General features: G+C 40.6%; 1 protein-coding gene across 2 annotated transcripts in view; it reads left to right on the top strand.

Annotated features, from left to right (window-relative positions):
* Positions 1-16267: 16267 nt before the first annotated feature.
* XPO4 (exportin 4) overlaps positions 16268-27693 on the top strand; it is a 125298-nt gene continuing 113872 nt past the window's right edge. The window contains exon 1 of one of the 2 annotated variants that reach the window (XM_045977999.1): positions 16268-16558. In XM_045977999.1, coding sequence (XP_045833955.1) covers positions 16490-16558 — 69 coding nt within the window. In that variant the 5' untranslated portion in view covers positions 16268-16489. The remainder of the gene's footprint in view (positions 16559-27693) is intronic. The other variant, XM_045978000.1, reaches the window with a different exon arrangement.

Genomic DNA, 27693 nt, shown 5'->3' with positions numbered 1-27693 from the left:
GCTCTCACTCTCATTTATTTGAGAGAGCAAGAAAGAGTGTGTGCATGCACAAGCCTGCTTCTCCCTGCTGAGCAGGGAGTTCCCTGAATACCAGGAGCCTGGAATCTGAGCCAGGCACCCGCAGGCACCCCACAGTACATTCTTATCACTAGGTTTTTTTGACCACCTCACTGATAATAGCAGAGTATATTGCGAATTTGCAGTGTTGTTTTGGCATATGCCATTGCCCGAGATTTCTAAATCTTGGACAAGAGTTCAACGTTGTCTGTCGAACCAAAGCACAAGGTTGTGATCTATGAAGTTTGTCAATGCTGCCAGAAGACTGACCCTCAAGACAGTAATACGAGGGCACCTGGGTGGCTCAGTGGGTTAAGCCACTGCCTTCGGCTCAGGTCATGATCTCAGGGTCCTGGGATCGAGTCCCGCATTGGGTTCTCTGCTCAGCAGGGAGCCTGCTTCCCTCTCACTCTCTCTGCCTGCCTCTCTATCTACTTGTGATCTCTCTCTGTCAAATAAATAAATAAAATCTTAAAAAAAAAAAGACAGTAATACGAGTAGAAGTTAATAAAATTTTACTTATAAATGTGACATTACCAGTAGTAATACAGTTAATGCAGTAATTAATCGTCCAAAAGGCATTTAGCCTTACTACATTATTATAAATATTGTAATAATTTCTTTAAGACAAAGAGATAAGCCCAGTCTACTCGGAATGATAAACAACTAGGTATGAACTAGAGCACTGGACTGTGTGAGAACATGTGTGTCACACCCAAATTCTTATCCTTTGTTCCTTCCTGGGGAGAAGGTGTACATGAGTAGGGAATGGAGTGTCTCACTTCTGGGCCTCCAGCCTGCTCAAGCGAGGGGTAGGAAGTCCCTCAGCTGGTGAGGGATCTCTTTGAGGCATAAGTTGGCCTGGGACAGATCACGTCTTCTGGCGGTCAGCTGCGGGGCAGACATTCATTTCTCTGAGTCACTGTGGGAAGAACTGGCTGAGGCCCCAGGCTGGCTCCTCAGAGTGACTCTTGCTTAAGTCAAAGCAGGGTATTTGGTCAGCTCCTGGTGGGCTTCAGATGCAAAGCCCTTCAGGTTCTTGAGTATTGTCCCTCTCTTTGCCCCCACATTCAAGACAGCAAGGACCCCTTCTGAAACAAACATCCTGGATCAGGTGCCAGACTTTGGTAGACCTAACCCAGAAGTTTCTGATTTGTTCCTCCTCTTTCTCCATCTGTCCCATCCTTTTTTACCCACAATGCAAAAGCCCCTTTCTTCGTCTTCTTTCCCAGAAGACTTTAGATGATCCCTTAAAACCAGAACCCAAATCTTTAACAACCTACACTGCCATGGGTTCCTCTCTCCTCATGAGCAAGGATGGCTCAGACTTGTGGGCACATCACTTCCTTTATGATAGGTTGGTACTTACTGCTACTCAACCCAGGGTCACAGACTTGTGTGAAAGCCTGGGTCCCCTCTGTGCCTGTCCAGGAGTTCCCTACTGAAGCCCACAGTGCTCAGCTTGCCACTGAAGTTTGGTCTGCAGCTCCCACTGCGAAGGCCACTGACAGGGTTGGAACAACCACTGAGTATCTTAAGCTGTTCTCTCACAGGCTCTTAAACAGAAAATAGAAATAAGGGTAACAGAAAATAGTTTCTAAAAAACAGAAAAAGTCATATCCTTGTACATAAATCCTTTTTCATATCTCTAATTATATCCTTAAGAACATTTTTTAAAAATATTTTATTTATTTGACAGAGAGAAATCACAACCAGGCAGAGAGGCAGGCAGAGAGAGAGGAGGAAGCAGGCTCCCCGCGGAGCAGAGAGCCTGATGTGGGGCTCGATCCCAGGACCCTGGGATCATGACCCGAGCCGAAGGCAGAGGCTTTAACCCACTGAGCCACCCAGGTGCCCCCCTTAAGAACATTTTTAAGGCTCTCATCACATATTTTCCAATTGATTTCCCAGAAGGGTGTGCCAATTTATATTCCCATGGAAGTGTTAATTTTAAAACATCTCTTGTAAATGCTGTCTTTATCTTACTCTTTAAATATTTCATTCCTGCATTTTGAGTAAATACACATGATATTTCATGTGGGTTTTTCTTTTCATTCTAGAATTGCAGCTGAGGCCCAAAGCCATGGGCAAAGGATGTTAAGAACTCCACATTCTATGTTCAGGGAGACTTCAAAACACCTCTGGACCTCCGAGAAGTGCCAGGAGGCAGTCCACCTCATCACTAGTCAGCTCTCCAAACCTTCTTACTTCCCCAGTCAGCATAAACCTTTCTGTTCTCCTGTCGGACTTCAGTTCAACCAGAGTTTTGCTCATCCGGAAACTGTGTCATCTAAGCAGAGCAGAACAATAAGGAAGAGATGAAGGGTGGAAGAGGGAAGGCAAGAAGCAATTCACAGTGATCACTTGGCTGGACTTCTCCCCTTCAGTGAAGTAAGACTTTGTCCGTTGAGTGGATGACAGCTGAACCCAAGACAGCCTAGTCAAGAAGCTGCCCACTGGACCAGGCATGGGAGGTGTGGAGGACCAAGGAGAGCAGAAACTTGTACAAGAAGTTCAAGCAGGAGCTGGACTTCCCATGTCAGAGGCTTGTGCAGATTCAGTCCTCCCAGGGTGTGAACCTCCTGCCACAGAACCCCTCCCGTGCACCCATGCAGCTCCAGGATTTGGAGGGCCACCTCGAAAAGCTCATGTCTATCAGCTTTGAGCAGAGAGACAGTGGTGACCACCAGAAGGGGGAACTTAGCCTGAGGTAATGAAGTGAAACCCAAGCACCCCTCACCTGAATGAGCCCATTTCAATTTTAGTACTCAAGGGTCTCCAACATTCATAAATGTTTATAAGCTTCAGCTCTGAGTCCTGGATCTGCACCTAACAGGCAGTCACAGAGGGAAACCTTTCTTTCTCCAACATCAGAGACGCCAGCAAAGAGAAAAGATGGGGCTAATGCCCCCTTTATCCATTGCCCATCTAGGGCACAGAGACATTTGGCAGCATGCATTGAAAGTAAAGAGTTTGACCAAAATGTCTTCAAGGGACTGGCTACCCGGGGTGAAAGGTCAAATTACTTGGGGGTGGGGGGGAGGCAGGCAATATACATATATTTTATGTTATGTTCTAATGGATTAAATCAACTAGATTGAAAAGTTATGAAAAGGTGGGGCACTTGGCTGGCTCAGTTGGTTAAGCTTCAGACTCTTGATTTTGGTTCAGGTCATGATCTCAGAGTTGTGAGAGAGACCCAGCATCAGGCTCCTCACTCAGCAACAGACTCTGCTTGGGATTCTCTCTCTCCCCACCCTCTGCCCCTCCCCCCACTCACACATGCATGCTCTCTCTCTCTCAAATAATAAATATGTAAAATCTTTTTTAAAAGTTATGAAATGGTATATAAACGTGGTTCTCAAACTGCGTATTGAGGTGCACAGTGCACAATCAACTCCCAGGGTCAGCAAGAGCTGTTCCAAAGTTTTCTCCTATTGAATTGACAAATTGATAGGAAAACAGAAGTGATGCCTGTTGGACACCACTCTACTAACTCAGGGTAGCTCATAGTTTGAATATTGGATCACACTACATTCCTTGCAATGACATATATCTTTGCAAAGCTGGGAATTTGGGGGGGGTGTCATGATGAAAAGCAAGTATCTTGTGAAGATCAGTGTGGATTGGGAAATAAGTGGCAGCAGCATCCGGTCTTTTTCCAAGACTTGAGGAATTGTGCAGTGCCCAACAAACACATACATCCATTGGCAATTGTGGTTACTTAAGGATAAAATAAAAATAGCATTTTTTCTTTCAATTTAAATGATTTTTTTTTTCAAATGGCTACTGGGTTTTTAGAATACAAATACCGAATTGCTTGGAACTAACTACATAATAAATGGCACTATTAGGTATTTCTTTTGGCAGGGGGGCACTGAGAAAATATCACTGAAACACTAGTGTACACACACTAGAAGGTACAGTAGTAAGTAGGTCTCTCTCCCACCAGAGCGGCAACCACAGATACGCATTTCTTGTATGTTCAAGAGATATTTAATACACATAATAATAGTTAACTTTTATTTAACTTTTACTTCATGTCAAGGACTCTTCTAAGTCTTGTATTTATTGATGAGTTTAATTTTCTATGATGCAGGTACTATTATTACTCCTATTTTAAGGACACAAACACTCAGAGAGGATAAGTAACTGCCCAAATCCCACACCCAAAAATGGCTTCAGGGTCAGAGCTCTTTGATCTACTCTATATTACCTTTGTGCCAAGTTTGGCTATTATCTTAAAGATTTTATTTTTAGGTAATCTCTACACCCAACCTGGGGCTAGAACTTACAACCCCAAGATGAAGAGTTGCATGCTCCACTAACTTAGCCAGCCAGACACCCATCCCATGGATATTGTCTTTTTTTTTTTTTTTTTAGATGTTATCTTTAAGAATATGTCAACTTGATAGGGAAAGAAAATACCAGTTGTTTGAGTATTTGTAAAGTTAAGCATTTTTTAAAATTTAACAACAGATTAAAAGAAATTAATTAATTTAATTTAATGTCCAACATGGAGCCCAATGTGGGGCATGAGGTCATGACCCTGTGGTCATGACCTCTGCTGAGATCAAAGGTCAGATGCTTAATCAACTGAGCTACCCAGGTGTCCCTTGAGCATTTTTTTTTCCATATGTTTACTGGTCATTTATATTTATTCTTTCCATGACTTGCCTTCTATGTGAGCATTTTTAAACTTTTAAAATGTCACCACTTTCTAGGGTGTCTGTAAAAACATTAATGTGCTAATTACTTTGAAGTGCCCAATCAGGCAGAAATGCCAACTATTGTGCTACCTGGAATCTTCTGCTCCTCTATATTTCAGTAAACCAAATTCATTTTTTTCAAATTAGAAGTTTATTTTCCAGGGGCACCTGGCTGGCTCAGTTGGCAGAATATACTACTCTTGACCTTGGGATTGTGAGTTTGAGCCCCACATCGGGTATAGAGATTACTTAAAAAATAATAAAATCTTAAAAAATGGTTTAAAGGAACAGTTACTGGGGTGCCTGGGTGGCTCAGTGGGTTAAAGCCTCTGCCTTCGGCTCAGGTCATGATCCCAGGGTCCTGGGATGGAGCCACCCAGCTTCCTCTTCTCTCTCTGCCTACTTGTGATCTCCTTCTGTCAAATAAATAAATAAATAATCTTAAAAAAAAAAAAAAAGGAACAGTTACTTTCCAGAGACAAAAATTAATCTTGAGATTTTCCTTTGTCACTTTTAATTTAAAATGGTTATTTGAGAAAAATAGAAGAATCTCCCTATTTCATAAAAGAAACCTTAAAACATTTGTCTCTGACAATCAAAGATTGTGAGTGCTGCAGGAATCACTTAAGGCTACTTGTTTTTCTAAGAAGTGATTTTTTTTTTTTTTCAAAGTCTGAGGAAGAAATCAATGTTATGTGATGTTTTCTTGTGTAAGTTTCATTGGTATTTAGAATTTATCTTTGCTGATTGCTCTTTATTTCTCTGTGTGGGAATCTTGTTTCCATGTCTTAGTTGAACTGAAATGGTTTTAAATTGGTACTGCTGAGGCACAGATCTATTTTTTTTAAGTTTATTTATTTATTTATTAAAACTTAGTCATTTATTTATGAGAGAGAGAGAAAGAGATTGGGGGGAGGAGTAGAAGGAGAGGGACAAAGAGACTCTGCACAAAGTGTGGAGCTTGATCTAAAGACCCTAAGATCATGACCTGAGCTGAAGGCAGATGCTTAAGCAACTGAGCAACCCAGGAGCCCCAGGTTTATTTATTTTAAGTGACCTCTACACTGGGCTCAAACTTACTTGCCTGGAGATCAAGAGTCACATGTTCTCCCAACTGAGCCAGCCAGGCACCCTGGATTGAGGCCTACATTTAGCAAATAGCAGCCCATCTGAGTTCCAGTAGAGAAAGCAAATGAGGACCTCAACAATTATTGATATATGTAAGGAATTGAGTCTTGAAGGTAAAAATAATTAAAATAAATTTTTTTCTAAATATTATTTTTAAACAATCTAAGAGACACCCCCCCTTTTTTTTAAAAAACAGTCTAATGGACATTTCCTTTTATTATGTTACTGATTGGCCCAATTAACTAACCTGTAGCACTAACAATCACATATCAGTTGTGATCTAGACTTTCAAGAAAAGATTGTTCCAGAAACGGGGGGGGGGGGGGAGGGAAGATTGTTACCATAGAGATTTTTCAGATAACTTTTTTTTTAATCCATCTGCTTTGTAAAAATATAAAAGATTCCTTTTTCCAAATAAACCTGTCTTTCCCAATTCAGTCTGTAGACTTTAGGAACCAGTAAAATAATGTAGGTGAGATCACCAGGTATATAAACACTAGGAAAGAAACTAAGAAACTATGATAATGCAGTTTATCGTTGATTCCATGAATTTTTAAAATTATCATTCTTTTTTTTTAAGATTTTATGTATTTGACAGAGAGAGGTCACAAATAGCAGAGAGGCAGGCAGAGAGAGAGAGAGAGAGAGAGAGAGAGGGAAGCAGGCTCCCTGCTGAGCAGAGAGCCCGATGTGGAACTCGATCCCAGGACCCTGAGATCATGACCTGAGCCGAAGGCAGCGGCCCAACCCACTGAGCCACCCAGGTGCCCCATCACTTATTTTTATTGAAAAGAAATAACTAGAACCCACCTGTGAGATTTCAAGAAGGCTTTAGTACTTAGAATGAGAAATACTTTAAGGCTAGGGAAAGAAAATAAAATTGTTGCCCCAAATATAACTGCAGGTTTTCTTCCTAGTTAAATTAGTTGCCTTTCCCCCCAGATTTTGAACTTAAAGAATTGCTGAACTAGAGATGAAGTTTCAATTAGAGGCAGCCTGGTGTTTACTTCCTCCAGCAGCCTGGGAGATATCTACGAAGATTGTTAATGTTTTGAATAAGTAGGGATTCAGAACCAAAGTCTTTAGAATGCCCTAAATGGCATTTGGTTGTTTTGCCCTGTACTCTTGGCAAATAATTTTTCCAGAGATCACCTGAATTTTGTTGGGTAGATTTTTTTGCTTGTTTCTTTTCTGGGCCATGGAGGTTTATACCAAATAAATACCTGTAAATAGAAACCTGTTATAAATCTTCTTTCTTCACAATAGGTTACATGATCACAGCTGAAACAAAAACAGAGATACTAATATAATAAGAATACTTGTAGAAATTCTTTTATGCAGATATATTTAGTGGTTTGATTTCCTTTATTCTAGAATATACAGATAAGTGATACCCTTGCCTACTATCCAGTAGGTAATTTATCCTGAATTCGATTTAGTATTTTAGTCCAGAAAGTACCATAGTTTCTCTGCGAGCCAAATCAAAGCAATAAACGGCAGAGGGAGCTGGTGAAGTGCCTTTGCAAGTAAGATCTGTGCTCACTCCAGGGATACACGAAATTTTTTGGCATGACGTTTTCATGGAGTGAAAATAGGAATTCTTTATTAAACCACCTGCAAATTGCAATATTTTCTTTTATATCTATATATTCTAAGAGGGTGCTATTGAACCTACATTGTCAGGAAAATACTGTGCAGATTTCTGTAACGTTAAGGCAAATCTGCATCATATCCCCCACCACCACCAAAAAAACTACACAATTGTTAAGGGACCTTTGAATGCCATGGCTTACTCTGTCCTTGAGCCATTATGGGCACCTAATGTTTGTTCATTTCAGAATGAATCAATAAAAACATACTGAGCAGTCTTATGTTCAATGTATGTATTGAGCATCACTTTGCACATACTGAATGCTTAAAACTGAAGCTTGAATATAAAATCCATGGGTGTCTCTACGTAAAGGTATCCTAAGTTTTTTCAGGACAACAGTATAAGGCAGGTAGGCTTATCTGATTCTGTTCATAAGCTCTATAGATCATTATTTTCATCAAAGTTGAAATTTGTAGGCGTGCCTGGCCAGCTCAGTCAGTAGAACACGTGGCTCTTGATCTCAAGGTTGTGAGTTCAAGCCCCATGTTGGGTGTAGAGATTACTTAAAATATTTTTTTAAGTTGAAATTTGTCATATTTGCCCTCCAGAATTAGATGAACTTAGAACTTTGGAGAGAGAATTACTTGGAGATTACAGAAAGAACACACTTTTACTTCAAATAGGACTCCTCCTTTTAGGTAAAAGTGTAGGGACTGAGTCAGGAGAGCTGGTTGGGGCCATCTTTGATAAGAGGTGGGCTTGAGCTCTGCTGGAATAAATAGAGTGAAAATCTTCACAGGAGGCAGAGAGGGTGTTACATGTGAGGGGAACAAGAGTCACAGGGTGGAGGCCCACATGCAAGTGGTGTGGCTGGTCTCTGGGACAGTGGGACGAGCCCGGCTGAGGTAGATCATGACTTCTGTAGTTCAAAACAAGCAAACGAGCTCTCGCCAAATACCACGTTCCCTCGCACTAGACTCATCTGAGATGTCTTCGCTAATGCAGCAGTCCTCAGAGGTTTTTTTTGGAATGCCTCCGCATTCTTAAAAAGGTATTCAAAAGGGTCCCCCTGAAAACCAAGAGACCCTGTCTCCACGGAAAACTTGGCTTACAAACTTTGTTGGCATCAGGCCCACAGTCATGAAACAGAGCTTTCCCCAGCGTATAAAACACCAGACTCAGAACCCCCTGCAGTGTGGAATCCACTCTCCCAGGAACCACTGAAAAAAGTTAATGAATGGGAGAAGAACAGAAGCAAAATGAGAGAAAACAGAAAATGTCAGGAGGTTGATAACAACTGCTTTGTCGTTCAAAAAACCTGGCCATGCTTGTAGGTCCTTCTCAGCGCCTATGTGACCCGGAGGCTTTAAAAGGACCAGAATATTTAGGGGCTGCTCGGCTATATATTTACATTTGCTGTGAATAGGGCACTTTCAGGCTCCAGAGTCTCTCGGTGCCGGCGTTTGTGCCACGTGCTTCCGGTGCGAAGATGCTCTCCGGCGCCAGGGGTGATGTTCGGTAGTGAGGCTGACGTACAGAAGCACCGGAGGTGGAGATTCGTACACCCGTGGGGCTCGTCATCACATTGTTTTTACATTTTTACAAGTTTCTTTAAGTCTGACTTAATAAAAAAGAACTACATTTTCATATGTGTCCCTATATTCAATGCACAGAGATACCACACACTCAGCCCTTGGAAAAGCTCACTGTTCACGCTGACAGAAAAAGAGTAAAAAAGGCAAAAATGTCTCAGTTTTATTATGAAAATAAATTTCTCCAATTATTTTGTTTAAGCAAAATCATCGAATTTCACATGAAAAATGGAATGTTTAGATTGATCTTCTAAAAAAGAAATTCAGGGGTGCCTGGGTGGCTCAGTCATTAGGCGTCTGTCTTTGGCTCAGATCATGATCCCAGGGTCCTGGGATCCAGCCCCACCTTGGGCTCCTTGCTCAGCAGGGAGCCTGCTTCTCCCTCTCCCTCTCCCCCTGCTTGTGTTCCCTCTCTCGCTGTCTCTCTCTCTGTCAAATAATAAATAAAATCTAAACAAATACATACATATATACGTACATACATAAAAAAGAAATTCAATTATGGTTAAAAAACCCTCAGGAACATAAAATTTACCATCTTAAGTATTCTAAGTATTCAGTTCAGTAGTGTTAAGTATGTACAGTGTTAACAGTGTTGTGCAACAGATCTCTAGAACTTTCTAGTCTTAAAAAACAAACTCTGTGCCCCCAACAATCAGGCAGCCGTCACTCTACTTTCTGTTTCTGTAAGTTGGGCTACTTTAGGTACCTCCTATAAGTGGAATCATACACTATTTGTTTTTTTCTTTTCTTTCTTTATTTACTTGATAGACAGAGAGCACAAGTAGGCAGAGAGGCAGGCAGAGAGAGAGGAGGAAACAGGCTCCCCGCGGAGCAGAGAGCCCGATGCGGCTCGATCCCAGGACCCTGGGATCATGACCCGAGCCGAAGGCAGAGGCTTTAACCCACTGAGCCACCCAGGCGCCCCTCTTTTCTTTATTTTTTTAAAGATTTTATTTATCTGTTTTAGAGAGAGAGAGACAGAGAGAAAGAGAGATACCATGAGCAGGAGGAGTGGCAGGGTAGGAGGGAGAGGGAGGAAATCTCAAGTCGACTTCATGGTGAGCGCAAAGATTGTGTGATCACGACCTCAGCTGAAACCAAGAGTCAGATGTTTAACTGACTGGGCTGCACAAGCACCTCAGTATTTGTCTTTTTCTAACTGGTTTATTTCACCTGACACAATGTCTTCAAGGTTCATCCATGTTATAGCATGTATCAGAATTTGCATCTGTTTGTTTGTTTGAGTTATGTATTTACTTCAGAGAGAGTGCATGAGTGGGGGTTGGAGGGAGAAGAAGAGAGGAAGCAGATTTCCCACTGAGGAAGGAGCCCTATAGGGGGCTAATCTCCAGACCCAGTGATTATGACCTGAGCCAAAACTAAGAGTCGGTGCTCAACCAACTGAGTCACCTAGGTGTGCACCAGAATTTTCATCCTTTTAAAGGAGGATTAATATTTTGTTATATGTCTGTACTACATTTTGTTTATCCATGCATACACTTTCTTTCAAGCGTTTTTACGCTTTTAGGTCTTCAATCCATTTTAAGTTAATTTTTGTATATGGTGTAATTCTTTTTTGTCCCCAGCTTTATTGAGGTATAATTGACTTATAAAATTGTGCAAGTTGAAGATGTATAACATGATGATTTTATATATATGTATGTTTAGATGTATACATATTTTGCAAAATGATTACTATAATAAAGTTACTTAACACGTCCATCCCTCACATATTTACAATTTGTGTGTGTGTGTGTGTGTGCATGTCAACTTCCTTTTTTTTTTTTTTGCACATTTTTCCATCCAGTTTACCCAACTCGGTTTGTTGAAAACACTGTCCTTTCCCCATTGAAGGATCTTGGCAGAAATCATTTGGGGCGCTTGGGTGGCTCGGTCAGTTGAGCACCCTACTCCTGGTTTTGGCTCAGGTCCTGATCTTAGGGTCATGAGCCTGAGCCGAGCATCAGGCTCTGGATCCTGCTTGGGATTCTCTTTCCCTCTCCCTCTGCCTCTCCCCCTCCACCTGCTTGCAGGCTCTCTCTCTGAAAAAAAAAAAAAAAAATCATTTGATCACATACATGAAGGTTCATTTCTGGGATCTCAACTCTATTGTGTTGATTTACATGTCTTTCTTTGTGCTCGTAGCACAGTGTTTTGATTATTACAGCCTTGTGATTAAGTTTTGAAATCAGGAATTGCTTTGCTCTTCTTTTTTCAAGACTGTTTTGGCTATTTGGGATCCCTTGTAATTCCAGGGGACTTTTAGAATGGGTTTTTCTATTTCTACAAAAAAAGTATTATTGGGATTTTGATAGGGATTACATTAAATCTGTACATCATTTGGGTATTACTGACAACTTAACAGTAATAGGACTTTCAACCCATGAACATTCCCATTTATCTGTGTCTTCTTTCTTTCAGCAGTGTTTTGTGGTTTTTAGTGTATAAATCTTTCACTTCCTTGGTTAAGTTTACTCCTAATTACCTTTTTCTTATTGATGTTATTATAAATAAGGCTATTTTCTTAATTTCCTTTTTAGATAGTTCATTGTTAGTACATAGCAATGCAACTGAGTTTTTATTGTTGACTTTATAGCCTGCAACTTTGCTGAATCTTTAGGGTTTTCCATATCTGACATCATGACATCTGCACACGGAGATAATTTTACTTCTTTCTCTCCAATTTGGGTGAAATCCCGGTTCTGCTATTTCTGAGGTAGGTAACTAAGGTGCTTTATGCCTCAATTTCCTCACCTGAAATTTGTGAAAATAATAGCATAATTATTATATCACAGAGTTATTGGGAGGATTGAATGAGTTAATAGATGAAAACGGCTAAAAAAATAGCTCAGTGTCCTTCATGTAGTAATTGTGTGTAAACATTAACCACCATTTTGTAATATTCTTTTTTTTTTAAAGATTTTATTTATTTATTTGACTGACAGAGATCACAAATAGGCAGAGAGGCAGGCAGAGAGAGGGGGAAGCAGACTCCCTGCTGAGCAGAGCGCCAGATGCGGGGCTCAATCCCAGGATCCTGGGACCATGAACTGAACCAATGGCAGAGGCTTTAACCCACTGAGCCACCCAGGCACCCCAACAATGTGCAAATTCTTATATATTTAAATAATCCATATGAGACACCAACTGTGTGTCCTACAATTCAATTCTTTTTAAAAAAGATTTTGAGACAGAGAGAGAGTGAGTGAGAGAGTGAGAGAGAGCATGAGTGAGCAGAGGGAGGAGAGGGAGAAGCAGGCTCCCCATCGAGGAGGGAAGCTGATGTGGGACTTGATCCTGGGACCCTAGGATCATGACCTGAGCCAAAGGTAGACGCTTAAGAACTGAGCCACCCAGGCACCCCTACAATTCTATTCTGATATTAACTATTCAGAATTAGTGAAGACCCCACAAATCAAGGATGCAATCCCATAAGACTGCCTCTACGTTAGATAGTGTATATCTTAGGAACAACCCATACTTTTCAAGTTTTAGTTTCATGTCTTAGGAACAACCCATACTTTTGACCCACTGGCTATAAACCAGGGATTCCCATAACCCTCTGCTCAGATTCAATCATTTGCTAGAATGGCTCACAGATCTCAGAAAAACACTTTACTTACATTTACCAGTTTATTATAAAGGATACAAGCGAATAGCCAGATGAAGAGGTACATAGGGCAAGGTCTGGAAGGTCTCCATCACAGGAGCCTCTGTCCCTGTGGAGATGGGGTGTGTCACTGCAGGTGGATATGTCTACCAACTTGGAAGCCCAGCAAATCTCATTGTTAAAGAAGTTTTTATAGTGTTCAATATCTAGCACCCCTTTTCTTCCCTGGAGGTTGAAGAGTAGGTCCAAAACCAAAAGAACCAAATGTTCCTACCCTTTGCTCCTTTAGGTGACCAGCCCCATCACGGGGCTATCTGGGGGCTCCACCCTTTCACCTCAGTAGCATAAACTCCGGTGTGCTTGGAGGAGGCTTGTTATGATTAAGGGAAGACATTCTGTCACTGAAGAAATCCAAGGGTTTTAGGAGCTTCTTGCCAGGAATGAGGAACAAAGCCCAAATGTATTCTTTATTGTACTACAGTTGGAAAGAAGTAAGAGAAAATGAATTAATTAATGGCTGTTATTTTAAATAACCTTATCTTAAACTTTTCAGAAGCAAAGACCATGACTTCAATTTTAATTGTCCTTTGGTATCAACCATTGTGGCAAACAAGTAATCAATTGATAATAGTAATACCTTGCATTCATGGAATGCTTCATAGCTTTACAAGTCATCTGAAATGCATTATTTTCTTTGACTCTCACACACTTGTAATGGTCAACATTTTACAGATGATCAAACTGAGGTCCTGAGATGTTAAGTTACTTAGCCAGTAAACATATCTTAGAAGAAGCAGAGATATAATACAAACTCAGTTCTTCTGATTTAAATTCCAGCCTTTGTTTACTTCACCACAAAAGATACTAAACTGTAAGATAGGTGACTTGTTCTACCTGGGTTGATCCAATTTCTCTGGATCTTATTTTCTTTATCTGAGAAATGATCATTAAAGGATTTTCATTTCCAAATCTTAAGATGATCATTTCTCAGATAAATTTTCTTCTGGTTTTAAAGTAACACTTAATATCATTTAAAATACCACAACAGTTGGTTTTTCCTTTGCACTGAAATGTCAACAGTGGAGATAATAACCGTATTTCCACTTTAGAAATATTCCTGGAAAGCCACTAATTTAGGAAAGACAACATTTAGTAACATTGGTAAATCCCACTCGTTTCCATTAAAAAAAAAAAAGCAAACACCAAACACCTGTATTTCTAAGAAAAAGTATGTAATATACTTTACTAATTAGTTTTGGTGAAGGATAAGAAGGGATAATTTTGACTCCCATGACATCATACTTGTTAAAGGAGTACTCTAAAAGTAGAGGGGATGTATTTTTGAAATATTCTTGACTTTAGGAACATTTCAACCAGAGATCTACTTCTTCTTAGACCATTAACATTTCTCTCTTAGAAATTATTTGAGTCTGCACAACATTCTTCTCTTTTTCTATTACAGGATATGAAAAGCTTGTGGTAGGCTGGAATACTACTTCTTAATTCTCCGCAAGAGAGCATTGTTATTGACTAAATAAAGAAATAACAAGAGCCAGGCATTCGAGGGGAGGTTAAGCTAGTAGGTAAATTCTACTGTTTTCCAACATTGAGATTCTACAATTTCATTTTTTACCCCACCCTAAATTTCATGGCTCCCAGTAATATGAGATGTCTACAATCCATTTTATAAAGCCTCTAAATTCAATATACTTATTTGAAAAGAAGCCTACTCATCTCCACATTTGATAAAATACTTTTTTCCCTCCTTTTAAAAAAGTGTCTTCATGCAAATTTCTTATGTAATTACATAAAACAAATGCTTTGGAACACAAGGCTCAATCTGAAGTATTATAGGCCTCAAACATTTACTGTCACAAACTATTCATTTGCCTACACTTTGCAGATAGATCACTGATCTACAGTAATTACTCTTACAGTGACATTCTGTTATCCTTTTTTGGACTTCTAATACTTAGTCAAATATTTATTGAATGCCTACTATATGTCATGCACTATGTTAATCATTTAGTTTCACACAATTCTTAAAATAAAAAAGTCCATTCACTGCATTTTGGTTAACTTTACCCTTTTGTAATGAAATAAAAGGTACTACCTTTATTTCTCAAGCAATAAAAACCTCATTAATTCACTTTCTCAACTCCCGAGTTGCAGATATCAAATACAAGAAATGTGTTGTTGTTTTTTTTAACAACCTGTTTTCCAATGGAGAAAATAATGCAATTCTGTTGTAGTGACATTAAAAACAAAACAAAACAAAACACAACACAGCACCCTGGGGTGCGGCTCCGTTGGGTAAACCTCTGCCATCTGCTTTTGGCTCAGGTCATGATCATAGGGTACTGGAGCCTGCTTCTTCCTCTGGCCCTCATTCATGCTTGCTCTTCCTCAAATAAATAAAATCTTAAAAACAAACAAAAATCTCAGGGCGCCTGGGTCGCTCAGTCCGTTAAGCGGCTGCCTTAAGCCCAGGTCATGATCCCAGGGTCCTGGGAAGGAACCCCACATCCGGCATCCTGCTCAGAGAGCTTCCTCTCCCTCCACCTGCCGCTCTCCCATTTGGGCGCTCTCTATCTCTCTGTCAAATAAATAAATAAAATCTTAAAAAAAAAAAGAATCTCAAAATTACGGGTTACTTATAACTAGGAAGAATAAATACAGAACGATTTCAACTGAGGAAAACTTACAAACACTGAAGTGAATTTGACTTTCTGCACAGTCCCAGGAAGCAGACCAGCACCAAAAGATCAGTCATAGGAAAGCAGATATCAGCTCAAAACAAAATAACCCCCTCTTCTGAACAACTTTTCTAATAGTTAAAGCTGGTTTGAATACTGAAATAGCTGCTCTCAGGACTACTTGCTTGGATGTTGTAAAGGAGACTGAAGCACTGGAGGGAAAGTTGAATTACTATGTAAAGTACCTGTCAACATGGATTCCGTAACTAACATTGCTATTACAACTTCCTTAAACCCGACAAAACGGGTGACGACGAGTTCTTTCTGAATTCAAGAAGCAGAGTATTCAAGGTTAGGATTTCTGCTATTTCACTTTCCCGTATGACATCGCAATGAGCTCCCGTCCAAATAAATGTGGAGGAATCTCCTGCAGGACCTCCCATTAGGAAAAACGAACCTTAGGAACCTTTCTATCCTGGAATGCTTCCCCCACTCCCACCCCCCCCCTTTTTTTTTTCCAAGAAGGGACAGAGAATTAGTACTCGGAGGACAGAGATGTTCTCTTAGGACTCTTAGGAGAGGAAGTGGGGAGAGCAATTCCAAGTGAGATCCTACACTGCGTGGAGCGTGGAGGGAAAGGAAGGGTCGGGATGAAAGGAGTGAAGGGTAGAGAACGGAGAGCGTGCCGCCGTTTCGTATAATGCCTGGTGACGGGGAGGGGGGTGTTCACGGTGGAGGGAACTCAGCCGCTCGCGGGCACAGGGGCTAGAAAAGCGGAGAGGTCGAGAGGCCCGGGTGCCGGACAGCACGCATGCGCGGGCCCGGAACCGCGGCCGTCACCGTCTGGGTCCACCGCCGGGTCTTGCCTGGTGCCGACCTGCGGGCGCCTTCCGCCCCAGCCAGGCAGCCGGGCACAGCCTCTTCTCTTTCCCGCCGTCCAGAACCCGACGGCCAGGCCAGGCCCACGGGGCCGCAACACTGGCGTCGACGGCGGCTGCGACGGCCTCTGGGGGCGCGTGAGGCTCCGGGGTCGCTGCGGCGATTGGCCCGCCGCGGCGCCCGCTCCCATAATGCAGCGCATGGCGCGTCATTGAAGAGAGACCATGATGGCGGCGGCGCTGGGGCCCCCAGAAGTGATCGCTCAGCTGGAGAACGCGGCCAAAGTTCTGATGGTGAGTACACCGCGACCTCCGCACCCCAGTATCTGCGAAACCCTGGCTGGCACTGCCTTGCCAGGGTTCCCGTCAGCCGGGCTGGCGACCGACAAGGGCCTCCAGGGAGCCCTGGAAGTGGAGGAGGTGGCGGTGGCGTGGCGCAGGATTCTCCATCCTACTTTCCTTCCCTCTTGGTTCCCCCTTCTTCCTGGGGCTGTCCATTTCCCCTAGGTGTTTAGCACTCGGGTCGGGCGACGGAATAGGGTGCTGAAGGAAGGAGGGTTTCCTGTGCCACGGTCTTCACGATATACCCTTCCCCGCAGACTGGGTCGACAGCGAGGCGCGGTAGGGAGGTCCGGGTCATCTCCGCAGGGCTTTGGTCGGGGGCAGTGTGTGCGCCGCTGAGGAGTTGCTGCCAGGAAGGAAGGAAGGGATGGCTCAGCCCAGGTGCTGTTAGCAACCCTTTTTTCCTTCGAGGATGTGGGTCCTCAAGCTCTTTCTTCGACCTGCACCCACCTCTGGGGTAACCGCAGCCGCCAGCACGTGGAAGAACCGGCAGGAGGGAGGGAGGGGAATCTTTGGGACCAAGGTCATTGGGGCAAAACTTTATTAAGTACCAAGCTTCCTGTGGGTCGCGCATTGAGAGATGAGTCTAAGGGGCTCCTTGACTTAGTTCTTAACACTATTCAGTGAACAGTTTGATGAGTATGTTATTTGCCCAGGAAGTTTAGGAAGGCTGAGTTAAAGGTTGAAAAAAGTATTCCACGCAGGGAGTAGAAGTAAGGATAAACTATATTCAGTTACTCAGTAAACTGTATTTTCTGGCTCAGTTTTGTTTTTGTAAATTTTGATTTCTGTGTTCGTAGATTTTCTTTTGGAAGTTTGGGGCTCGGTTGATTGCTTGAATTGATCTAGCTTTTCTGAGATCGAATATCGAATACAGCTAGCTTCGTTTTGTTTTATTGACTGATTAATTGAACTTTTTTTCCCCCTTTTGGTTTGGTGCTTGGATTATATGTTCGAGCATCACGTTTAAAAGTATTTGAACTAATTCTAGCATAGTATGTAGTTCCACTTACAGGTTTTGTTTTCACACACAACATCAGATAGCTTAGGAAATTTAACTAATGAAATTGAGAAGTCTAATACAAGCAGGGTTTGCTTGCTTCCTTATGAGCAAAGCTAAGTGAATCGTTTTGTAACAAAACTGAGTAAAGTTTTCAGACTCTTCCAAGTTAAGTCCAGAAAAAACTAGCTAGTGTTCTCCTTAATACAGGTTCTTAAAATCCCTGACGTGGTATTGCCTGAAATATCTGAAAAATTTCTGGGAGCCAGGGACCCTATTTTCATTAGACTCTGGAAGCAGTATGTGACCCCAAAAAACACTGCCTTTGTTCTTACATTAATAAGATAAAATTAGTGTCCTTCATTACTAGCCCGAGTATTAATTAGCACTTGAGTTTGCCAGTACCAGTACCGTCCCTCTTCCTTGGCAAAGCTGTTTTATCATCTGTAAGGGAGTAGCTGAGAAGAATAGCAATAAATTCTGTTTATTGAGTGCATACTACATCCAGATACTGTGTGTGATGGTTTTACATACTTTATTAATCCCTGCAACAGCTTTACAAGGTTGAAAGAGTTTACGTGGCCCATATTACATAATTACCAAGTGCCTGGCTCTAAAGCTGGGTCTGTTTCTACTGTACCTCACCACCTCTTCGATATGTTGTGTAGATATCCATTTACATTTTATTTAATCATTCCAGAGGGTAGTATTAAAAACAGTTATTAAAAGGAGGAAATTTGTTTTTAGAAGTTTCCACTTTATATTCACAAATGTGGACTACAAATGTGTAGGAGTAACAATTACTGCATTATTTCTGAGTATGAAAGCTGTATTCCAGTTTATTATTAGTAATAACAGCTCACATTTATTAAATGCGTACTGTGTGTGGAGCACTATGCCAGGTATTTTTACGTATGTTACCTTATTTAATTCTTACTAACTGTGAGGTGGTAATTTTTTTTTAAAGATTTTATTTATCTGCTTGACAGACAGAGATCACAAGTACACAGAGAGTCGGGGGTGGGGTGGGGGAGCAGGCTCCCTTCCGAGCAGAGAGCCGGACTCGGGGCTGGATTCCAGGACCCTCGGATCATGATGGGATCCTCATGATGGGATCCGAAGGCAGAGGCTTTAACCCACTGAGCCACCCAGCCGCCCCTGTGAGGTGGTAATTCTTAACTTTCATTTTCATTTTATAGACTAAGGGGCAAAGACATGTAAATGCTAAGTAATTTACCCAAATTTGCAAGCAAAGTGGTAGAGTGGGGACGCCAACTCAGATTTGTGTGTTACCAGTTTGTGGCTCTTAACCTAAAGGGTAGTAGGACTAGAAAGCAAATTAATTAATTAATTTGGGGATAGTTAGGATTGTTAAATCTTCAACTATTATGCATTAGGATATTTTTTAAAAGGTTGAATTATTTTAGCATTTATCCATCTGGCTCAGATGGATAGCCATCTGAGGAAATCTCATAGGAAGTTGCTATATATTTTAATTGTTAATGTGTTTTGGGATTCAAAGTAATTAATGATACCTTTCACAATCATTTTGCTCAGTTTTTCCATTTGGTATCCATATATTTCTTTTATGAAATTTGGCATAGAGTTTTAGTGTGCAGAATAAACTCAAGACATCTTTTAGTACAGAGGTCTTAGTCCACAATGGATATCAGAAGGAAATTGTAAGCAGATTTTTTGATGCAAGCATACATATTTGGAAATAGGGTTTATAGTTTTATCAGCATTTCTAGGGAAGTAGAGACCCTGAAAAATAAGAACCTAGTCTAAGCATTCTCCCTTCCATTCTACAGATGGGGAAACTGAGGTTCAAAGAGGTAGAAGTGACTTGCCGAAGGTAGGTCACAGAACAAATTAGTGAGAAGAGTGATCCAGAACCTAGATCACCAGACTCCTATTTCGGAACTTTAGAAAGTTTTTTACTCACCCATGTTGCTTCTCAACGTATATATATTATAATACTGTAAATGTTAAATTTTATTGCTTGATGGGAAATTTTGAAATGTGTTTTTGGATATTGCAGTTGCTTCATTATAAGTATCTATATTCAATCCTATTTAGGTTATTGGATAAGTTGCCAAATAGTGTATTAGACCTTTATAGTGAAAAGGATATTTATTGATTTTATAGATCTCAGCGTAAATAGTGATTATCCCCCCACCTCAAGTTGTAATAGGGAGTATTTTTTGTAGATGCTTGCAAATGCTGGTTAATCTTCTGATTCAAGACAGTGAGGATACATGCTAAAAAATAAATTTGAAGGTGAACAAGCTAGAATGAGGATGGACTTTTGTAGGTTAGCAGTTGTGCAAGTGAAGTTATCTATTTTGAAAACATTGTGCAGATGGAAAGTTATTTAAGTAGGTCCTGAACTTTTCTTCTGCAAAGAAGATTCCATTTATTGGCTTTTGGTTAAGACACCTAACCCTAAATTTTTGAGAGTATATTAGATAATATACTAGAGTAAGTAAAGTTGACCACAGTCAGTGCTAACAATCTTATCAGTGAGAGTCTTCTTTATGACTGCTTGAATTTAGTAGGTTACATTACAGACCTGAAAATTTGGTATTGTAGACACATATTCTGTTATTTAAAATTATAGCAGTAATACCGGAACATATTATTTTAAAATACAGTGACAGCACACAAATACACAGAATAAAAAGTGAATCTCTCTCTTCCTTTCCCCACTCTCAGTGCCCCCTCCCTGCGCAATCTGTATTAAGTTCAATATACCTTTTTTCCTGTGTTTTTATAATACACATTATATAGTTTTCTTTTTTTCACATGAATGAGAATACTATAAATATCCTTAATTTAGGAAATCTTGCAGATACCTTTCTGAATAGTAAGAAATTCAAGCTGTGCAGAAAGGTGTATAGGGGAAAGTAAAAGTTCCCTAAGCTCCCATTTGCTTTTCAGACATGACTGTTTCTTGAGTACACACATTAAAAATCTCTAGACAGGGTGCCTGGGGGGCACAGTTGGTTAAGTGTCCCACTCATGATTTCGGCTCAGGTCATGATCTCAGGATCGTGAGATCGAGCTCTGAGTTCATCTCCTTGTCCAGCGCAGAGTTGGCTTGAGATTCTCTCTCTCACCTCTGCCCCACATGTGTGTGTGTGTGTGTGTGCACGCGTGCTTGCTTGTGCCCTCTCAAATAAATAAATCTTGAAAAAAATCTCTAAGCATATAAGAGCATACATAACATTTTAATTTTTTATTTTATTTTTTCATTAATTGGGTTTCTTTTTATTTTATTTTTTCATTTGTTTAGTTTCTCTTTTTTTTTTTTTTAAAGATTTTATTTATTTATTTGACAGAGAGAGATCACAAGTAGACAGAGAGGCAGGCAGAGAGAGAGGGAGGGAAGCAGGCTCGCTGCTGAGCAGGGAGCCTGATGCGGGACTCCATCCCAGGACCCTGAGATCATGACCTGAGCTGAAGGCAGCGGCCTAACCCACTGAGCCACCCAGGCACCCTGTTTAGTTTCTCTTTGAGGATAATTATGAATCAATAGGACCAGCACAAAACTGACAGAGCCTCTACAATGCTGATAGCAATTTTACATTTATAAACACATCAACACAGAGAGTATGTAGGCTGGTAGGCTGACAAAATCATGTCTGAACCTCACAGAGATGGTCCTTCCCTCACAGCTGGCGCCAAAGGGTGACAGGGACTTTATTCTGAGGCTGCGTAACTGCCCCCGCCGCCAAGAAGTACACACATCATTTTTAAAATGTATTTTTTTACATCAATGAAATTGTATAAGCCGTATCTTCCTGTGCTCTTCTTTATTTATCTCCTTGTGGATGAATTGTAAATGGAGTTTGTTTCCTGTGTGTGTTTGTGTGTGTGAATATAAAATGTGGGATGTCTTTTGATTTTAGAGACATAATAGAAAAGTTTAGTGTCCTTTTAGTATTAATATCATATTTGAACAATAAACATGAAAAATGCTTTATTTTTTTCAGTTTCCTTGGTATTGTTTTCCTGGCTTGCTTGAGCTATTAGGAATTGTCCTTTGTGAGTGTGTGTGGTGCCAATATGTTGCAGAGTACATTTGTTAACTGATAACTTCAAAGAAAAATAATTTACTGTAGTTGTTTTAAAACTAAAATGGATTTAATACGTGTAAATGCAGCTTTAATGAGAGTGGTTTTATGATTGGTTTTCATGGTTTTTATTGTAGTGGAATCTGGTTACTATTTTGAAAGCATCTGTAAAGTTGTAGTGAGATAAAAAAAATTCCTATTTCATTCCCTCATCAATTCTGTGAAGTAAATAGAAGAGATATTAAATTTTATAAAGAAGTTCTAAGATTCAGAGAAGGTAAGTGATTTGCCTGTGGTCCCATAGCTGGTTTGGATTTGGAGTTAAGTCTAGTCATTCATTCATTCTAGAGCATTTCTTCCATATGTATTTGCTAGCCATAATGCTATGTACGCTACGGAGATAGGAGAAAGACCTTGTTTTGAGCATAATCTAATGGGGAAGAAAGGCAAAACTATTAGTTAGGTGGCATTATGGAATATACTAGTGCTCTGAGAGTACAGAGGAGGGACATCTATCTCAGACTGCGTTGGGGACGTAGAAAGGGCTTCTAGGTGATCCTTAAGGAACTGGTGATCTTTAAGCTGAGTAGTCAGTGAGGGACAAGTTGGAATTTTCCAGTTGGGTGAGGGGTGAGGGCAGAGGGATATATTTGTATAAAGGCCCAAGAGAATCAAATGCCATGCCTGAGGAATATTTGAGCATTTATATATTTGTTTATTTAAGATTTATTTATTTTAAGATTTTTTAAAAATTTTATTTATTTGACAGACAGAGATCACAAGTAGGCAGAGAGGCAGGCAGAGAGAGAGAGGAGGAAGCAGGCTCCCTGCTGAGCAGAGAGCCCGATGTGGGGCTCGATCCCAGGACCCTGGGATCATGACCTGAGCCGAAGGCAGAGGCTTCCACACAGGTGCCCCTAAGATTTATTTATTTTAGAGAGAGCATGAATAGGGGGAGGGGCAGAGGGGGAAGGAGAGAAGCATAGTCCTGGCTGCGTGCAGAGCCCAGTGAGGCAAGTCTGGATCCCAAGATCATGACCTGAGTTGAAACCAAGGGTTGGATGCTCAACTCCCAGGCACCCCTTGTGCATTTATTTAGTAGATATTTCCTGAGCCTTCCTATGTTTAAGGTACAATGCTTTTATTTTTTGTAACCAATCATGAACATGTCATAAATTTAAGAATTTTGATTGTAGCATTTACTTCTCTTATTGGAAAGATGCATTATATTGAGTAAGCATTTTTCTTTCTTTTTTTAAAAGATTTTATTTATTTGAGATAGAGATAGCAAGAGAGAGCACAAGCTGGGAGGAGAGGGAGAAGCAGGCTCTCTACTGAGCAGGGAGCCCAGTGCTGGGCTTGATGCCAGGACTACGGGATCATGACCTGAGTTGAAGGCTAACTACTTAAGCAACTGAGCCACCCAGGCACCCCCATTTTAATTTATTTCACTTTTGTCTTTTAGTTTCTGTTGTGGCACTAGTAATTTTTCCCAAAAATTAGTTAGTGGGGAATTTTTATTTAAAGTTCAATTAAATATGTATTTTACATTTGACTCATAACTCCACTAATTGAAACATGGCCAGTGATCCAGAGAAATGTGAAAAGACCTTTGAAAAAGGCAGTTGATAAAATTTAACAGCCTTGGGCGCCTGGGTGGCTCAGTGGGTTAAAGCCTTTGCCTTCCGCTCAGGTTATGATCCCAGGGTCCTGGGATCAAGCCCCGAATCAGGCTCTCTGCTCAGCGGGGAGCCTGCTTCCTCCTCTCTCTCTGCCTGCCTCTCTACCTACTTGTGATCTCTGTCAAAAAACATAAAAAATTAAAAATTAAAAAAAAATTTAACAGCCTTAAAATTTAACAGTCTTAAAAATTCAGTAAACTAGGAATTGACTTAAGGGGCACCTGGATGGCTCAGCGGGTTGGGCCTCTGCCTTCGGCTCAGGTCCTGATCTCAGGGTCCTGGGATCGAGCCCCCCATTGGGCTCTCTGCTCAGCGGGGAGCCTGCTTCCCCCTCTCTCTGCCTGCTGCTCTGCCTACTTGTGATTGCTCTCTGTCAAATAAATAAATAAAATCTTTAAAAAAAAAAATACAGTGGGGCGCCTGGGTGGCTCAGTGGGTTAAAGCCTCTGCCTTTAGCTCAGGTCATGATCACAGGGTCCTGGGGATCGAGCTCCGCATTGGGCTCTCTGCTCAGCAGGGAGCCTGCTTCCTCCTCTCTCTCTGCCTGCTGCTCTGCCTACTTGTGATTGCTCTCTGTCAAATAAATAAATAAAATCTTTAAAAAAAAAAAATACAGTGGGGCGCCTGGGTGGCTCAGTGGGTTAAAGCCTCTGCCTTTAGCTCAGGTCATGATCACAGGGTCCTGGGGATCGAGCTCCGCATTGGGCTCTCTGCTCAGCAGGGAGCCTGCTTCCTCCTCTCTCTCTGCCTGCCTCTCTGCCTACTTGTGATCTCTGTCAAATAAATAAATAAAATCTTAAACAAAACAAAACAAAACAATAAAGTTATTTCAGACCACTAGTAAATGGTGATATTCTTAAGAGTGAAATAGGGAGTTGTAATATAATTATTACTTAACACTTGGAGGGCCTAGCTGATACAGTAAGATAAAAAAAAAAGGAGTTAAGTGCAAATATTGGAAAGGAAAGTAAAAAAGATAGTTATTTGCAGGTGATATCCAGAAAAAGAAATCCAAGGAAATTAAACTATTAGAACTACTAGAGTATGGGGACGCCTGGTGGCTCAGTTCGTTAAGCAGCTGCCTTCAGCTCAGGTCATGATCCCAGGGTCCTGGGATCAGTCTCTCTTATCTGGCTACTTCCTCAGCAGGAAGCCTACTTCGCTCCCTCTGCTTGCACTGCCTGCCACTCCCCTTGCTTGTGCTCTCTTTCTCTAAGAAAGAAAGAGTATCTTAAAAAAAAAAAGAAACTCTAATAGTTGTTTGGTAATGTGACCAGATATAAGAGAAATAAACCAATTGTGAGATGTCTTTTATATCAACAATAATCAAGTTAAAATTGGAAAAAAAAGACCTCATTCCTTCACTTATAGAAACTGTGGTAATAAATTATAGGACACTATTAAACATTAAACACTCTTAAATATGCAACTTTTTATGAAGAAAACTAGTTTATTTGAAGAACACAAAAGGAAATCTGAATTAGATGAAGGCTGTGTTCATCATTTTAAAGTATTAATTTGGTGAGGTGGCAGTTCCTCCCTCGTTGATCTATCAGTTGAATGTAATGTCAATCAAAATCTTTGTTTCTTCTTCGCCCTTTTTTGAGGTGGGAGAAAAATGTGACTAATTAATTAGAAAATATATCTGGAAGAACAGTTGTATGAGAACAACATTTTTTAAAAAGGAAAATGAAGGGTTGGGGGGACTTGATGTACAGTTACTAAGATTTATTCAAAAGCTACAGTAATTGAGGGGCACCTGGCTGACTTAGTGGGTGGAACCTGTGACTCTTGATCTCTAGGTCGTGAGTTCAAGACCCATGTTAGGTATAGAGATTACTTAAAGTCTTTAAGAAAGTAAAGTAAATAAAATAAACAATTTTTAAAAAGTTACAGTAATTGAAACTTTGTAGTGCTAGCATGGGAAAAGAATAGAAAATTGAAAGACTCGTCTAAAAACAGAACTTTGATTAAAATGATGTAACATAAGAGAAAAACAAACTATGCTTTAATGCTAGCAGAGGTATAAAAAGCTACAACTTTTAGGGGCACCTGGGTGGCTCAGTGGGTTAAAGCCTCTGCCTTTGGCTCAGGTCATGATCTCAGGGTCCTGGGATCCAGCCCACATCAGGCTCTCTGCTCAGCAGGGAGCCTGCTTTCTCCTCGTTCGTTCCACCTATTTGTAATCTCTGTCAAATAAATAAATAAAATCTTAAAAAAAAAAGTTACAACTTTTTGGTAGATTGTTGACTCTCAAGAAATGTAGGTCTAATATATTGTAGTGTTACTTTTTTATAGAAAGATCAGAATGGACATGGAAAGAACGTCAAATTGGGGGTAAAAAATGGACGGAATATATGATCTTGTTTTTGCTTTCTAAATAAAATCTCTGCATATATTTGTATATGTATAGAAGCAGAATCGGAAGAGATATACTAAATTTTTAAGAATGGGGGTTTAGAGAATGGGATTGGAAGTGGGAAGAGTCCTTTCTGCATTTCAGTATAGTTTGAATTTTTTACAATATAAAACATCAGAGCACACATAATTAGTATGTCATTCTGATAAATTTGAATGTTGCATGTATTTTTAAAATTTGTGATTACTTTCTTGACTATTCTGTATTTATCTCAAAATTAAAAGCTGTCTCACAGCTGAAGCTGAATAGAAACCACATTTGTAAGTCAGGTCCCATTTCTGCAGTTTTCTTTTTTTTTTTAAGATTTTATTTATTTATTTGTCAGAGAGCGAGAGTGAGAGCAAGCACAGGCAGACAGAGTGGCAGGCAGAGACAGAGAGAGAAGCAGGCTCCCTGCCGAGCACGGAGCCTGATGTGGGACTCGAACCCAGGACGGTGGGATCATGACCTGAGCTGAAGGCATTCGCTTAACCAACTGAGCCGCCCAGGTGTCCCTCTGCAGTTTTCTTTAATCAGTGCTAGTTAAGGATAATCTTGCTAGCAAATAAAAGGAAAAAAAGGATTTTGAGAAAGAGCTATTAGAAAATCAATAAACTTTATTTTGGAGAAGGGATATGGATTTATTCTCACGCCAAGTTCTATTCACTTATAGTTGTGGGAAAAATTAGGCCCACTATAAAATGACAAAGAATATTCTAGAGTAGGGGCTTTCGAAGTTTAGAAGGTATATAACCATTCTTAGGGTGTTTTTTTTTTTTTTTTTTAAAGATTTTTATTTGATAAAGAGAGGGAACACAAGCAGGGGGAGTGGGAGAGGGAGAGGCAGGCTTCCTGCTGAGCAGGGAGCCCTGTGCGGGGTTCCATCCCAGGACTCTGGGATCATGAGCCGAGCTGAAGGTAGACGCTTAACCGACTGAGCCACCCAGGCACCCGTAGGTTTATTGTTAAAACTAGAATGCTGTCTTCTGTGTAAGGGTTCTGATTTACTAGGCTATGTCTCATTTCACTCTCCAGAGTGAATAGGTTTCTGAAAGCTCAGAACTTTCTGGTGGTTGGCCCCTGCCTCATCTTCCAGCAATAAGCCAGATCCTGTTTACTTTTTTTTGTTTCCCATCCAGGGCTGGCTACATAATTTGTGGGGCCTCATGTAAAATGAAAATGTGGGGCTCCTTGTTCAAAAGGCAGGGAAGAGGTGCCATTAGAGCCTCTAAAATATAGCGCTTTCATTTATATTTTATACTTACAAATGTAATAGAAGTAGTAATGCTTTCTGGGTAACAGCAAACTTATAAATTGTTAAAGTATTTTGGTTTAATTTTATGTGGAATTGTGATTGGTCATAAGATATTTTTGGCTTTTCTACAAATTTATTAGGTCATCAAAATTTTTACTTTTAGCCAGCTTATTTTCAGTTGCTATAATTGAAAGTGATGTCATTCGCTCTTGGCAAATGCAGGATTGTAATTTTTTAAAAATATATCTTATGTATTTATTTGACAGAGATCACAAGTAGTCAGAGAGGCAGGCAGAGAGAGAGAGAGGAGGAGGCAGGCTCCCCACAGAACAGAGAGCCCAATGTGGGGCTCGATCCCTGAACCCTGGGATCATCATGACTTGAGCTGAAGGCAGAGGCTTTAACCCACTGAGCCACCCAGGCACCCCAAGATTGTAAATTTTTGATAATTATTTTGAGTAGGATCTTTTTATTGTTGCAGCTGTTATTAAAGTTAAATTTTATAGGCTGTGACAACTTTGGGATACATTTCTGATTAATTATAAATACAAATTTTAGCTGATGATTCTTACAGAACTTTTTTTTTTTTAAGATTTTATTTATTTCTTTGACAGAGACACAGCAAGAGAAGGGTACACAAGCAGGGGGAGTGGGAGAGGGGGAACAGGCTTCCCGC

This window comes from Meles meles, chromosome 14 (assembly GCF_922984935.1).
Source record: "Meles meles chromosome 14, mMelMel3.1 paternal haplotype, whole genome shotgun sequence".
Taxonomy (NCBI): Eukaryota; Metazoa; Chordata; class Mammalia; order Carnivora; family Mustelidae; genus Meles; species Meles meles.
The sequence above is the reverse complement of the archived record's forward strand: the minus strand, read 5'-3'. Positions and strand labels throughout refer to the sequence as shown.